The following is a 15,174-nucleotide window of genomic DNA, read 5'->3' as shown; positions in this document are numbered from 1 at the left end:
GGGTTCTCTAGTTTTTAATTCCATTAAAATCTAAGAAATCTATTTCTGGAAACTGGAGTCATCTGCAGTCAAGCAAGCTGTCCTCCCACCAGAAAATTATGAATAATAAGCCCACTCCACTATACATTCCTCCTCTGCGTATTAAACATCCTCTACCACCCTGGAATTATGTATCAGGGCCCCTTCATTCAGCCCAATGCCCCCTTCTCCCACCCCATCTCCCATCATATGTGCAGTAAAGGGGTAATTAGTGCAAATTACTGATCCAGGCCCTACATGCTGAGCTGTTGATATAATACCCCCTACCACATGCGGGACATCAAAGCTTCCCCCACCCCTACTGCTGGAGGATTGGTAGGGGCCCAATACATTGCTATGCCCAGGGGTCTACACTGCTGTTGACGCCTCAGTATCTATGTATATATATATATATATATATATATATATATATATATATATATATATAGATATACTAGGAGATTCATCGCGCCCTACGGGCGCTCTTCACACCGTCGTAAGGGGCTGCGCCCCCTTAATTTGTAAACATTTGTATATGAGAAAGATGGTTAGAATTGTATGAAAGATGCCTGTATTGCAACTTGAGTTATAGGTGAAATGTGTTATATAGAGAGCATATGATGTGGAAGGGGGTGTGTATTGTTTTGTTTAATTAAAAAGCGGTTACAGAGTAAGATGTACATTGATAGTGTGGATGGTACAGTGACATTTGTGGGTGTGGGGGGGGCTGTGTGTGCATGTTGTTTAGGTGTGTGTGTGTGAGCAATAGCATAGTAGGGTGTTTTTGAGTCAGCGGCTCCCCACTGGCGGAGGTCACGACACAGGAAAACAGGAGGCTGGGTAGTGATAGGGGTGTGTGGACATAAGGGGGACTAAAGAGGAGGGTGGGAGACACTGTGCAGCTTCTGCCAGTGGGTGAGGGTCCAGTGTGGCAGTACAGGAGTACAGGATGGTGGCCCTGAGTCAGTGTCTCCTCCTACTGGGTGGGAGTTAGGGTACATGAGAGCAGGAGGCTGGGCTATGAGGCATGATAGGGGCATGTGGTCAACACAGCGTCAGCGACTCCCCAGTGGTGGAAGTTACGGTTCAGGAGAGCAGGAAGCTGGGTAGTGATAGGGGTGTGTGAGTATACGGGGGACTAAAGAGGGGCTTAGGGGTGCCGTGAATTGTGGGAGGGGCGTGGGGGGTGCCGTGAATCAAGGAAGGGAGGGGGCCCAGGTGTCCGCGAATCGCGGGAGAGGGCGGGGTCCGCAAAGCGTGGGAGGGGGCGTGAATTGCGGGAGGGGGGGTTGCGAATTGCGGGAGGGGGGGGTGTGCGGGGGGTGACGTGAACCGTGGGAGGGGGCGTGAATCGTGGGGGGGGGTGCGCGGGGGGTCCGTGAATTGCGGGAGGGGGGGCACGGGGCGCGATAAATCACCTAGTTGGTTATATATTCTTGTAGAAGGATGGTAGGATGTTGCTGTCATTCAGAATGCATTTACATAAACAGTAATAGTAGCAGTAAAAGATCTGACTTAAAACACCTACAGTAAAACAAAGAATTGGTTGATGATGTGTAGGTTGATTTGCACATAGTTGTCACTGTAAAAAAATTGCTACAAAAAAAATCAACACAGAAAGTTCAACACATGTAAATGTTGACATAAGTGTGGCACTTCATTGGTGTCCATGTCGAGACATGAGAATGAATATGAAAACATTAAAAAAAGAAAAATAAATCTTCAAAAACTCATGTCAACCTTTTTCATTGTCGACCATAGCCGTGTCAGGGGGGGGAGGGAGGAGGTGAGGTGTGTCAGCGAATCACGGGAGGAGGGGTCGTGGGTGAATGCCGTGAATTGCGGGAGGGGGGGTCGCGGGGGGGGGGGGGGGTGTGGGTGCCGCGAATCGTGGGAGGGGGGACGCGGGGGGTTGCAGTGAATCGTGGGAGGGTGGGTCGCAGGGGCGGGGGTTGCCGCAATGACAGGGGGGGAATCGCGGTAGAGGGGGTCACGGGGGGTGGGGGGTACCGCGAGGAAGGGGGGGCCTGGGGGGTTGGCACAAATCGTGGGAGGGGGGGGGTCGCGGGGTGCCACGAATCGCAGGAGGGGGTGTGTCACGGGGTGGGGCCGCAAATTGCGGGATTCGCCGCGAATTGGGGGGGGTGTGCTGTGTATCGCAGGAGGGGGGTCGCCGGGGGGTGCCGCGAATCGCCACAAGAAAAAATCAACACAGAAAGGTCAACACATGTAAATGTTGACATAAGTGTGGGATTTCATTGGTGTCCATGTCGACACATGAGAATGAATATTCAAAAAAACATTAAAAAAGTGAAAAATAAATCTTCAAAAACTCATGTCAACCTATTTCATTGTCGACCATAGCCATGTCAGTGTTTTGCATGTGCCATTTAACCCCTTCCCGACATTTGACGTACATTTACGTCATGGTCGGGAAGTACTTCCCGACACATGGCGTAAATGTACGTCATGGCTTGTAACTGTCACCGCGTCTATAGACGCGGTGACAGTTTCAACATGTCTGCTGTCCCTGACAGCAGACATGTCCCTGCATGCCCAGGGGGGGCTGCGATGCCGCCCCCCCGTCGGCGATCGCTGTGATTGGCTGTTCAGTGTGAACAGCCATTCACAGCGTTTTCTGTGTCACCGGCGAATAACGTTCGCCGGTGACACGCGATCGGAGGTGATTGGTGCTGTAAAGTACAGCACCAATCACCGCGGGGTGTAAGGGTGACACTGGTGTCACCCCACCTCACCCCGCCCGCCCCCAAAGGCCGTGATTGGTTCGTCGGACCGACGGACCAATCACAGCCAAGGAGGGGGATTTAAACTAACGGTGACTGCACTGCAGACGCCATTCCGGTCTGGAATAGCATGCAGTGCGGTCACCGTGCCCAGCTGCCGCCATTTACTGACCAGAACCGAGCAAAATACTTACCTGATCACTGCTTCATCACTGCTTGTAGTGTGCTGGATGCTTCCTGGATCCTGTTACTACTTGTGACTTCCTGTGTTGTGAACTTGTGCTGCTGCAGTGTAATAGCGTTAGGATAGAGAGAGATAGATAGAGAGAGATAGAGAGATAGAGAGAGATAGTGTCAGAGAGTGCTATATTTTGTGCTGCTGCAGTGGGATATAGTTATAGATAGAGAGATAGAGAGAGAGAGATAGAGAGATAGTGACAGATTGTGCTATATATTTTTTATTTAACTGACTGCTGCCCCCCCTTTTGTGCTGATCAGTATAAATTAACTGATCAGCAACTTTTTGGGGGCGCAGGTTTTTTTTATATATATATATATACCTGCTGCAGTGTCATAGAGTGATAGATAGTGAGAGATAGAGAGATAGAGAGATAGTGACAGAGAGTGATAGAGACTGCTATATTTTGTGTCTGCTGCCCCCCTTTTGTGCACCCCCAGCAACTTTTTGGGGGTGTAGGGGTTATTTTTCATATATATAACTGGCAGTGCTGCTGCTGCAGTGTCATAGAGTGATAGATAGTGAGAGATAGAGAGATAGAGAGAGATAGTGACAGAGAGTGATAGAGAGTGCTAAATTTTGTGTCTGCTGCCCCCGCCTTTTGTGCTGATCACTATATCTGAGGTGATCAGCAACTTTTTGGGGGTGCAGAGGTTTTTTTTTTTTTATATATACCTGTCAGTTGCTGCCAGTTGCACTGTCAGTTGCACCAAAGGTTGTGCACCTGCTGCCCCTCACTGGTAATCAGTGTCGCATCACTGATCACCTTTTTTTTTTTTTGTGGGTGCTGTGGGGTCTTTTTTTAATTTTTTTTTTACACACACTGTGATTTTGTGGGTGTCCTGTGGCCACTGTGCGCTGATCAGTGACGTACATCACTGATCAGCTTTTTCGGCACAGGGTTGATCTATATTTTTTTTTTTTTTTTATCAAATTCCTGTTGCCTTTGAGCGCTGTTCAGTGACGGACGTTACTGACCAACATCTGTGCTAAATTTTTGGCGCAGGACCTTTTTTTTTTTTTTTAACCCCTTCAATTTTTTTTTTTAACCCCTTCAAATTTTTTTTTTTTTAACCCCTTCAATTTTTTTTTTCTGCACTACATACACACTACACACTACATACCCCCCGGGTTGAAATAAAGTTTGTACCCCCCCCCTACACTATACACGTGTTGAAACATTTCACTACCAGTAACACAAAAATAAAAATGGCATCCCAAATGTCATCCCAAATGTCATCCCAGTCATCCAGAAGAATGTATTCAGCGGAGGAGGCATATGCCATGCTTGCTTCTGACTCTGACACAGCCAGTGATGCAAGCGGGGAATTTGAAGGATTCGCCTTAAGCTCCTCTTCCTCCTCTGGTGATGAGGGACCCCCTCAAAGACGCCCCCGTAGAGCAGCTGAGACCCCCCCCCAATAATTGATCTCGTATGGACCCCACCACCAGACAATTTTGAGCCCCAGGTTCCTGAGTTTTTGGCCATGCCAGGAATCCAATTTGATTCCACAGGTCTCAGAGAAATTGACTTTTTCAAATTATTTTTCTCTGATGATTTTATAAATTTAATGGTGGACCAAACTAATTTATATGCCCAGCAGTTTATTGCTCAAAACCCCACGTCATCATTTGCTAGGTGGACCCCTGTAGATGCAGTAGAGATGATGAGGTTTTGGGGTCTGGTGTTTCATATGGGCATAGTAAAAAAGCCAGAAATTAGGCAATATTGGAGTACAGATGTTCTGTACAGCACCCCATTTTACCGTATGGCCATGCCCCGGGCTCGATTTGAGACGATCCTTAAATTTTTGCATTACAACGATAATGCACAGTGCCCACCCAGAGATGATCCCACCTTTGACCGGCTATTCAAAGTCAGGCCGTCATTGATCATTTCAGTGCCAAATTTGAAGAGATGTACATCCCAGATAAATTCATTTGCATAGACGAGTCCCTTATACATTTTAAAGGAAGGGTTAAATTCCGCCAGTACCTTCCCAGTAAGAGGGCAAGGTATGGCATAAAAATGTATAAGCTGTGTGAAAGCACCTCAGGGTACACCCACAGGTTTAGGGTATATGAAGGGAAGGATTCAAGAATTGAACCGCCAGAATGCCCCCCCTCCCTCGTAGGTGTTAGTGGAAAAATTGTCTGGGATTTAGTGCACCCCTTCCTGGATAAAGGTTATCACCTCTATGTGGATAACTTTTACACCAGCATCCCCCTGTTTAAGGCCCTTGGTTCAAGAGGTACAGCAGCTTGCGGTACTGTGCGCAAGAACCAAAGAGGCCTCCCAAAAGCGCACATTGCCCAAGTAATGAGAAGGGGTGAAAGCAGGGGAATATGCACCGAAAATATGTTGTTGGTCAAATATAAGGACAAGAGGGATGTCCTTATACTGACAACAATTCACGGAGACAGTACCACCTCCGTCCCTGTACGAGGTACCAGTACCCACACCTCAAAACCTAATTGTATCCTGGATTACAATAGGTACATGGGCGGAGTGGATCTTTCAGATCAGGTACTGAAGCCGTACAGTGCCCTGCGGAAAACAAAAATCTGGTACAAGAAGCTGGCCGTGTATATCATCCAGATGGCACTGTATAACGCTTACGTGCTATTCCGTTCTACCGGCCAGAGGGGGACATTTATGCACTTTCAAGAGGAAGTCATAAAGGGCCTAATATTTGGGAACCAGCAGGCAGAGGGCCCCAGTACTTCTAGTACTGGCCCCCGTATTGTACCAGGGCAGCATTTTCCTGATGAAATCCCCTCCACTGGAAAAAAGGGCAGGACACAAAAAAGGTGCAAAGTTTGCTATAAAAAGGGAATAAGAAAGCAAACTATTTTCCAGTGTGACACTTGCCCCGACAAACCCGGCCTATGTATAAAGGAGTGTTTTAAATTATACCACACATCTATGGATTATTAGGTTCATAATTTCACCGTGCTTCGGGGGTCTTGCTAATGCCACATAGCACCCACCATTCATTCCACCAGAATCTGAGCCGCAAAATCCAAAAATCACTCCTTCCCTTCTGAGTCCTGCCATGCACCCAACTGGTATTTTTTGGTCACATGTGAGGCATTGCCGTACTCGGGAAAAATTGGGGCACAGATTTTGGGGTGCTTTTTCTCCTTCATACCTTCTGAAAATGAAAAATTTTGAGCCAGAACTGCATTTTTGTGTAAAAAAATGTAATTTTTCATTTTCACTGCCCAGTTGTATCAAAATTGGTGAAACCCCTGGGGGTTTGAAATGTACACTATAGCCCTAGATGAATTCCCTGAGGGGTGTAGTTTGCAAAATGGGGTCACTTGTGGGGTGGTTCCACTGTATTGGTGCTTTGGGGGTCTTGCTAATGCGACATAGCACCCACCAACATTCCACCAGAATTTGTGCTGCAAAATCCAAATATCACTCCTTCCCTTCTGAGTCCTGCCACTTTTTGGTCACACATGAGGCATTGCCGTACTCGGGAGAAATTGGGGCACAGATTTTGGGGTGCTTTTTCTCCTTCATACCTTCTGAAAATGAAAAATTTTGAGCCAGAACTGCATTTTTGTGTAAAAAAATTTAATTTTTCATTTTCACTGCCCAGTTGTATCAAAATTGGTGAAACCCCTGGGGGTTTGAAATGTACACTATACCCCTAGATGAATTCCCTGAGGGGTGTAGTTTGCAAAATGGGGTCACTTGTGGGGTGGTTCCACTGTATTGGTGCTTTGGGGGTCTTGCTAATGCGACATAGCACCCACCAACATTCCACCAGAATTTGTGCTGCAAAATCCAAATATCACTCCTTCCCTTCTGAGTCCTGCCACTTTTTGGTCACACATGAGGCATTGCCGTACTCGGGAGAAATTGGGGCACAGATTTTGGGGTGCTTTTTCTCCTTCATACCTTCTGAAAATGAAAAATTTTGAGCCAGAACTGCATTTTTGTGTAAAAAAAATGTAATTTTTCATTTTCACTGCCCAGTTGTATCAAAATTGGTGAAACCCCTGGGGGTTTGAAATGTACACTATACCCCTAGATGAATTCCCTGAGGGGTGTAGTTTGCAAAATGGGGTCACTTGTGGGGTGGTTCCACTGTATTGGTGCTTTGGGGGTCTTGCTAATGCGACATAGCACCCACCAACATTCCACCAGAATTTGTGCTGCAAAATCCAAATATCACTCCTTCCCTTCTGAGTCCTGCCACTTTTTGGTCACACATGAGGCATTGCCGTACTCGGGAGAAATTGGGGCACAGATTTTGGGGTGCTTTTTTCTCCTTCATACCTTCTGAAAATGAAAAATTTTGAGCCAGAACTGCATTTTTGTGTAAAAAAATTTAATTTTTCATTTTCACTGCCCAGTTGTATCAAAATTGGTGAAACCCCTGGGGGTTTGAAATGTACACTATACCCCTAGATGAATTCCCTGAGGGGTGTAGTTTGCAAAATGGGGTCACTTGTGGGGGGGTTCCACTGTATTGGTGCTTTGGGGGTCTTGCTAATGCGACATAGCACCCACCAACATTCCACCACCAAAAATCACTTCTTCCCTTCTGAGTCCTGCCATGCACCCAACTGGTATTTTTTGGTCACATATGAGGCATTGCCATACTCGGGAGAAATTGGGGCACAGATTTAGGGGTGCTTTTTCTCCTTCATACCTTATGAAAATGAAAAATTTTGAGCCAGAACTGCATTTTTGTGTAAAAAAATGTAATTTTTCATTTTCACTGCCCAGTTGTATCAAAATTGGTGAAACCCCTGGGGGTTTGAAATGTACACTATACCCCTAGATGAATTCCCTGAGGGGTGTAGTTTGCAAAATGGGGTCACTTGTGGGGGGGTTCCACTGTATTGGTGCTTGGGGGGTCTTGGTAATGCGACATAGCACCCACCAAAATTCCACCAGAATCTGAGCTGCAAAATCCAAAAATCACTCCTTCCCTTCTGAGTCCTGCCATGCACCCTATTGGTATTTTTTGGTCACATGTGAGGCATTGCCGTACTCGGGAGAAATTGGGGCACAGATTTTGGGGTGCTTTTTCTCCTTCATACCTTCTGAAAATGAAAGATTTTGAGCCAGAACTGCATTTTTGTGTAAAAAAATGTAATTTTTCATTTTCACAGCCCAGTTGTATCAAAATTGGTGAAACCCCTGGGGGTTTGAAATGTACACTATACCCCTAAATGAATTCCCTGAGGGGTGTAGTTTGCAAAATGGGGTCACTTGTGGGGGGGTTCCACTGTATTGGTGCTTGGGGGGTCTTGGTAATGCGACATAGCACCCACCAAAATTCCACCAGAATCTGAGCTGCAAAATCCAAAAATCACTCCTTCCCTTCTGAGTCCTGCCATGCACCCAACTGGTATTTTTTGGTCACATGTGAGGCATTGCCGTACTCGGGAGAAATTGGGGCACAGATTTTGGGGTGCTTTTTCTCCTTCATTCCTTGTTAAAATGACACATTTTGAGCCAGAACTGCATTTTTGTGTAAAAAAATGTAATTTTTAATTTTCACTGCCCAGTTGTATCAAAATTGGTGAAACCCCTGGGGGTTTGAAATGTACACTATACCCCTAGATGAATTCCCTGAGGGGTGTAGTTTGCAAAATGGGGTCACTTGTGGGGGGGTTCCACTGTATTGGTGCTTTGGGGGTCTTGCTAATGCGACATAGCACCCACCAACATTCCACCACCAAAAATCACTCCTTCCCTTCTGAGTCCTGCCATGCACCCAACTGGTATTTTTTGGTCACATATGAGGCATTGCCATACTCGGGAGAAATTGGGGCACAGATTTTGGGGTGCTTTTTCTCCTTCATACCTTATGAAAATGAAAAATTTTGAGCCAGAACTGCATTTTTGTGTAAAAAAATGTAATTTTTCATTTTCACTGCCCAGTTGTATCAAAATTGGTGAAACCCCTGGGGGTTTGAAATGTACACTATACCCCTAGATGAATTCCCTGAGGGGTGTAGTTTGCAAAATGGGGTCACTTGTGGGGGGGTTCCACTGTATTGGTGCTTGGGGGGTCTTGGTAATGCGACATAGCACCCACCAAAATTCCACCAGAATCTGAGCTGCAAAATCCAAAAATCACTCCTTCCCTTCTGAGTCCTGCCATGCACCCTATTGGTATTTTTTGGTCACATGTGAGGCATTGCCGTACTCGGGAGAAATTGGGGCACAGATTTTGGGGTGCTTTTTCTCCTTCATACCTTCTGAAAATGAAAAATTTTGAGCCAGAACTGCATTTTTGTGTAAAAAAATGTAATTTTTCATTTTCACAGCCCAGTTGTATCAAAATTGGTGAAACCCCTGGGGGTTTGAAATGTACACTATACCCCTAGATGAATTCCCTGAGGGGTGTAGTTTGCAAAATGGGGTCACTTGTGGGGGGGTTCCACTGTATTGGTGCTTGGGGGGTCTTGGTAATGCGACATAGCACCCACCAAAATTCCACCAGAATCTGAGCTGCAAAATCCAAAAATCACTCCTTCCCTTCTGAGTCCTGCCATGCACCCAACTGGTATTTTTTGGTCACATGTGAGGCATTGCCGTACTCGGGAGAAATTGGGGCACAGATTTTGGGGTGCTTTTTCTCCTTCATTCCTTGTTAAAATGACACATTTTGAGCCAGAACTGCATTTTTGTGTAAAAAAATGTAATTTTTCATTTTCACTGCCCAGTTGTATCAAAATTGGTGAAACCCCTGGGGGTTTGAAATGTACACTATACCCCTAGATGAATTCCCTGAGGGGTGTAGTTTGCAAAATGGGGTCACTTGTGGGGGGGTTCCACTGTATTGGTGCTTTGGGGGTCTTGCTAATGCGACATAGCACCCACCAACATTCCACCACCAAAAATCACTCCTTCCCTTCTGAGTCCTGCCATGCACCCAACTGGTATTTTTTGGTCACATATGAGGCATTGCCATACTCGGGAGAAATTGGGGCACAGATTTTGGGGTGCTTTTTCTCCTTCATACCTTATGAAAATGAAAAATTTTGAGCCAGAACTGCATTTTTGTGTAAAAAAATGTAATTTTTCATTTTCACAGCCCAGTTGTATCAAAATTGGTGAAACCCCTGGGGGTTTGAAATGTACACTATACCCCTAGATGAATTCCCTGAGGGGTGTAGTTTGCAAAATGGGGTCACTTGTGGGGGGGTTCCACTGTATTGGTGCTTGGGGGGTCTTGGTAATGCGACATAGCACCCACCAAAATTCCACCAGAATCTGAGCTGCAAAATCCAAAAATCACTCCTTCCCTTCTGAGTCCTGCCATGCACCCAACTGGTATTTTTTGGTCACATGTGAGGCATTGCCGTACTCGGGAGAAATTGGGGCACAGATTTTGGGGTGCTTTTTCTCCTTCATTCCTTGTTAAAATGACACATTTTGAGCCAGAACTGCATTTTTGTGTAAAAAAATGTAATTTTTCATTTTCACTGCCCAGTTGTATCAAAATTGGTGAAACCCCTGGGGGTTTGAAATGTACACTATACCCCTAGATGAATTCCCTGAGGGGTGTAGTTTGCAAAATGGGGTCACTTGTGGGGGGGTTCCACTGTATTGGTGCTTTGGGGGTCTTGCTAATGCGACATAGCACCCACCAACATTCCACCACCAAAAATCACTCCTTCCCTTCTGAGTCCTGCCATGCACCCAACTGGTATTTTTTGGTCACATATGAGGCATTGCCATACTCGGGAGAAATTGGGGCACAGATTTTGGGGTGCTTTTTCTCCTTCATACCTTATGAAAATGAAAAATTTTGAGCCAGAACTGCATTTTTGTGTAAAAAAATTTAATTTTTAATTTTCACTGCCCAGTTGTATCAAAATTGGTGAAACCCCTGGGGGTTTGAAATGTACACTATACCCAAGAGAAACAAATAAAAATTATAAAATAAAAAAATAAAAAAAGAAATGTACACTATACCCCTAGATGAATTCCCTGAGGGGTGTAGTTTGCAAAATGGGGTCACTTGTGGGGGGGTTTCACTGTATTGGTGCTTGGGGGGTCTTGGTAATGCGACATAGCACCCACCAAAATTCCACCAGAATCTGAGCTGCAAAATCCAAAAATCACTCCTTCCCTTCTGAGTCCTGCCATGCACCCTATTGGTATTTTTTGGTCACATGTGAGGCATTGCCGTACTCGGGAGAAATTGGGGCACAGATTTTGGGGTGCTTTTTCTCCTTCATACCTTCTGAAAATGAAAAATTTTGAGCCAGAACTGCATTTTTGTGTAAAAAATGTAATTTTTCATTTTCACTGCCCAGTTGTACCACAATTGGTGAAACCCCTGGGGGTTTGAAATGTACACTATACCCCTAGATGAATTCCCTGAGGGGTGTAGTTTGCAAAATGGGGTCACTTGTGGGGGGGTTCCTAACTTTAGCATCTTATGGTGCCTAGAAACCTACATGGTGCCTAAAAAATAATCTCATAAAAAGGAGGCTCCAAAATCAAGTAGGTGCTCCTTCTATTATGAAGCCTGTGGTTTGGTCAACGTGCACACTAGGGCCACATATAGGATATTTATGAAAACAAAATAATTGGGGGAATCAATTTTTAGTCACATTTCTCTAGTAAAATGTACTGTGTTCCTTAGAAAAATGTATTAAAATTGAAAATCTGCAAAAAAAATGAAATTTTGAAATTTCACCTACACTTTGTTTTAATTCCTGTGAAACACCTAAAGGGTTAACAAACTTCCAAAATGCTGTTTTGAAAACTGTGAGGGGTGCAGTTTTTGAAATGGCATCATTTATGGGGGTGTCTCACATACAAGTCCCTCAAAGTCACATCAGAACTGAACTGGTCCCTAAAAAAATCAGTGTTTGAAATTTTCTTGAAAATTTGAGAATTTGCTATTCATATTGTAAGCCTCCTAGTGTCCAAAAAAAATGAAAAGGAAGTTGAAATAATGATGGAAACATAAAGTAGACATATGGTCTATGTTAGTTATTAACTATTTTGAGTGGTATGATTATTTGTCTCACAAGCAGAAAATTTAACATTTTGCAAATTGCTAAATTTTCCATTTTTTTCCGACATTTTGGTATTTTTCACAAAAAAACACAGACTGTATCGACCCAAATTTACCACTAATTTGAAGTACAATGTGTCACGAAAAAACAATCTCAAAATCACTGGGATAAGTAAAAGCAAAAAAAAGTTATCCCCACTTAAGTGATACATGTCAGATTTGAAAAAAAGGGCTCTGTCAGGAACGCAAAAACTGGCTCTGTCAGGAAGGGGTTAATCGTGGGGTTGCCGTGAATGGGGGGTGGGGGGGAGGGACACATTGCTCTGTTTCTGGACTTTCTTCTTAATTTATGGATTACCATCACCTGTGCTTAAACACCTTTCTTATCAATTACCCTGTTTAAAACAGGTGATGACAATCATAAATTAAGATGGAAGTCCACAAACAGAGCATTCTGTCCCTCCTGGAGAGGGTCATGTTGGGAGGTATGGAGGTGTGGGGCGCTCACCTGGTGTGTCTGGTGAGTAGCTGTGTCTTTGCTGTGTAACATGGAGAGGCAGAGGGTGTCTGGCACTGTGGGCTCACTGGGCTGGTTCTCTGTCGTGTGAGTCAGTCATGTGAGTCAGAGGCTCCACCCAGCGTTACAGCTTCAGACACACTTTGAGTGACAGATGTAGCCAAATATATAAGAGATATATATCTATATATAGATATTTATATATTTTTTATATTATTATTATTTATATACATTTGGTCTACCTATAATACTTTAACTGACCCGGCATATACTGGGTCACCTAAGTGTCCATCTCCGTGCTTTGCTCCGCCCCTCTGGAAACCCCCTTCTGAAAATCCTGCGTTTGCCCCTGATGCCCCCTTGCTCTCCAGCGTATCAAGGTGATCTTTAACCAATGCAGATCTCCCAGGGGTGAGAGACAGACATGCGGTCTTCTAGGTAACATAAATTGGGTGCTGACACAAATACACTGTGACCAATGATGCTGCAGCAACTGTGACTAATATGCTGTTCTTTACCATTGGGGTCTCTTCATCTTCGACACTTCCACCAGCCATATGGAGACGTTCTCTCTGAATATGGACTTACGTGTCAGCGGTTCTGTTTCTTTAGACACAGCCGCTGTCAGCCTAATACCTGTGACACACCCACGCTTTGCTAGCCACACCCCCCTCCCCATGTCAACTCCCACTGCAATATCTCTTTGTCCAAGTTCGATTTGCATCACAGAGCGGTAAGCATCAGGACACATGTGCAAAGTGAAATCATCGGTCGCTTGCGTCTGACATAGCCGCAGCATCTACCACTAAATCAGGCTTCATGCGTGCTTTAAAGACATGAGAGCCTGTGTGGACCCAGAAGGAAACCAGGCTGCCCAACATGAGGTGGGCGGAGCAGGCCTTTAGCACAGCCCTGCTGATTGGTCCGCCCTCCCACACACCCCTTCCACAGTCTAGAATAGCGAGTATAAAATTTGTACAAAAAATGCTGAATTCTTGCGAATGATGATATTTTGAAACAAAATATGACAATTTGAGGATGCAGCGTATAAGAAGTTGATACAATGTTCCTAGTCTGGTTATAATGATGACTGAATTAACCCATTTTTCCCATTCCTGATTGTAATTGCCTCGGTCCCTGGCATGTTCCCACCAGGGACCGCTGTATCTGCCATGCCCATATTCGCATATGCGCAAGTGCAGGGCGCCTTCGTGGACGTCAGCCGCCCGCCCAGTTCTCGGACCCAGGCGCCGCAAGTCTAAAGGTGCCCATACACTAGTAAGATTTATCTTCAGATCTGGCTGGTTGGAACAAAAACATGGTTATGGATGAGTGACAGTTTGTCAGTTTTCCAGCATTTCCAAGCAGATGGTCAACTGTCATTTGCTCTAATCCATAACCATGTTTTTGTTCCAACCAGCCAGATCTGAAGATAAATCTGCATGTGTATGGCCACCTTAAGTCAGTCCAGAATTACTTGCAAGCAGGAGAAAAATCATTCGATGATCGGTGACCATCGAATGAATTCGCAAAGCGTCGGGGATGTGCGGACCGCGGCGGGCGGGGGGGGGGGGGGGGGGGAGGCACATATCCGGCGTTAGAAGGCTCGCTAAGCGGCAAAAGCCAACCTGAATCACCCCACCCAAATTACATGTAAGGAAAAGGCAACAGATCTCTTAAAACAGCTTATGATGGTCAACGCTATAATAAAAGTATACATCTATATATATATAAATTTGCCAAAGATTCCTTTTAATCTGGGACAATTATGATTTACACAGGCTCTGTGGCTGGCTATTATTTTATTTTATAAATAAATATATATATATATATAAAAATATATAAATATATATATAGTAGTGTGTATATAGTGTACTGAATCTACTTCAATTAAATGCAATGGGAAAAAAACTGCAGCGTGGAATTGTGAATGTATGTGGAAGGTGTATCGATGAAATGTGAATGATTAAACACTGACTGAAGCGATGATATCCAGTATAAGAGATGCTAAGGTGCGGAATCTGCCAAGAAGCAGAAGAAATGACCGTAGGCTGCAGGGAGAGACAAATGCAAGGTTATTCTGCAAATCACTCACTCCTCTGATTAGCAGGTTGGTGCCAGTATAGAGAGAGGGGGAGGCCAAGCCATTCATTATCCCCTCCTCCCTCTGGCTGCACTCAGCTGCTTCAGGCAAAATCCCAGCCCGTGCAATGAAACATGCATTGTATCTATTACCTCTTTCCAGACCTAAAGGTTCAGTCAGAGCTGCCATCTTAACTCCAGCAGTCACATGCCCAGGAGTTCCCCACTGTGGAGGAGGAGAAGGAGGGGACGGAGCTGCTCAATCTACAAGCTGTGAAGATGCTGTGAGCATCCTGACAGCCACTTCGCCATCCTCCTCCTGTACGTGTCACAGCTAGGAGTTGTCACAGAACGCGTCGCAGTGTTTGGACATTGTGGAGCGACAGTCAGATTAGTGCAATGTTCCTAGTGTTGTTTTATGGTATGCCCAACCTCAGGGTGATCTTGTCAGGATCTGCTCTATCTGCCGTCCTACTCTTTGCTACTGGTATTTGTAGTGACATTGGGCATCTTCACACAAAAAGAAGTCCAGTTTTATGTAGAATTTATTTTCAATTCTACCCTTTTGGC

At 45.0% G+C, this 15,174-nt stretch overlaps 1 protein-coding gene across 3 annotated transcripts in view; it reads right to left on the bottom strand.

Moving 5' to 3' along the window:
• Nucleotides 1–14,916, bottom strand: part of LIN7B (lin-7 cell polarity scaffold B) — a 33,659-nt gene extending 18,743 nt beyond the window's left edge. For 2 of the 3 annotated variants that reach the window (XM_083162263.1, XM_083162265.1), the window contains exon 1: nt 14,758–14,916. In XM_083162263.1, the coding sequence (XP_083018389.1) occupies nt 14,758–14,794 (37 nt within the window). In that variant the 5' untranslated portion in view covers nt 14,795–14,916. The remainder of the gene's footprint in view (nt 1–14,757) is intronic. The other variant, XM_083162264.1, reaches the window with a different exon arrangement.
• Nucleotides 14,917–15,174: the final 258 nt, after the last annotated feature.

The sequence above is a fragment of the Crinia signifera genome, chromosome 19, assembly GCF_055691185.1.
Source record: "Crinia signifera chromosome 19, ASM5569118v1, whole genome shotgun sequence".
Lineage (NCBI taxonomy): Eukaryota > Metazoa > Chordata > Amphibia > Anura > Myobatrachidae > Crinia > Crinia signifera.
Note: the sequence above shows the minus strand (reverse complement) of the source record. Positions and strands in the feature narration are given on the sequence as shown.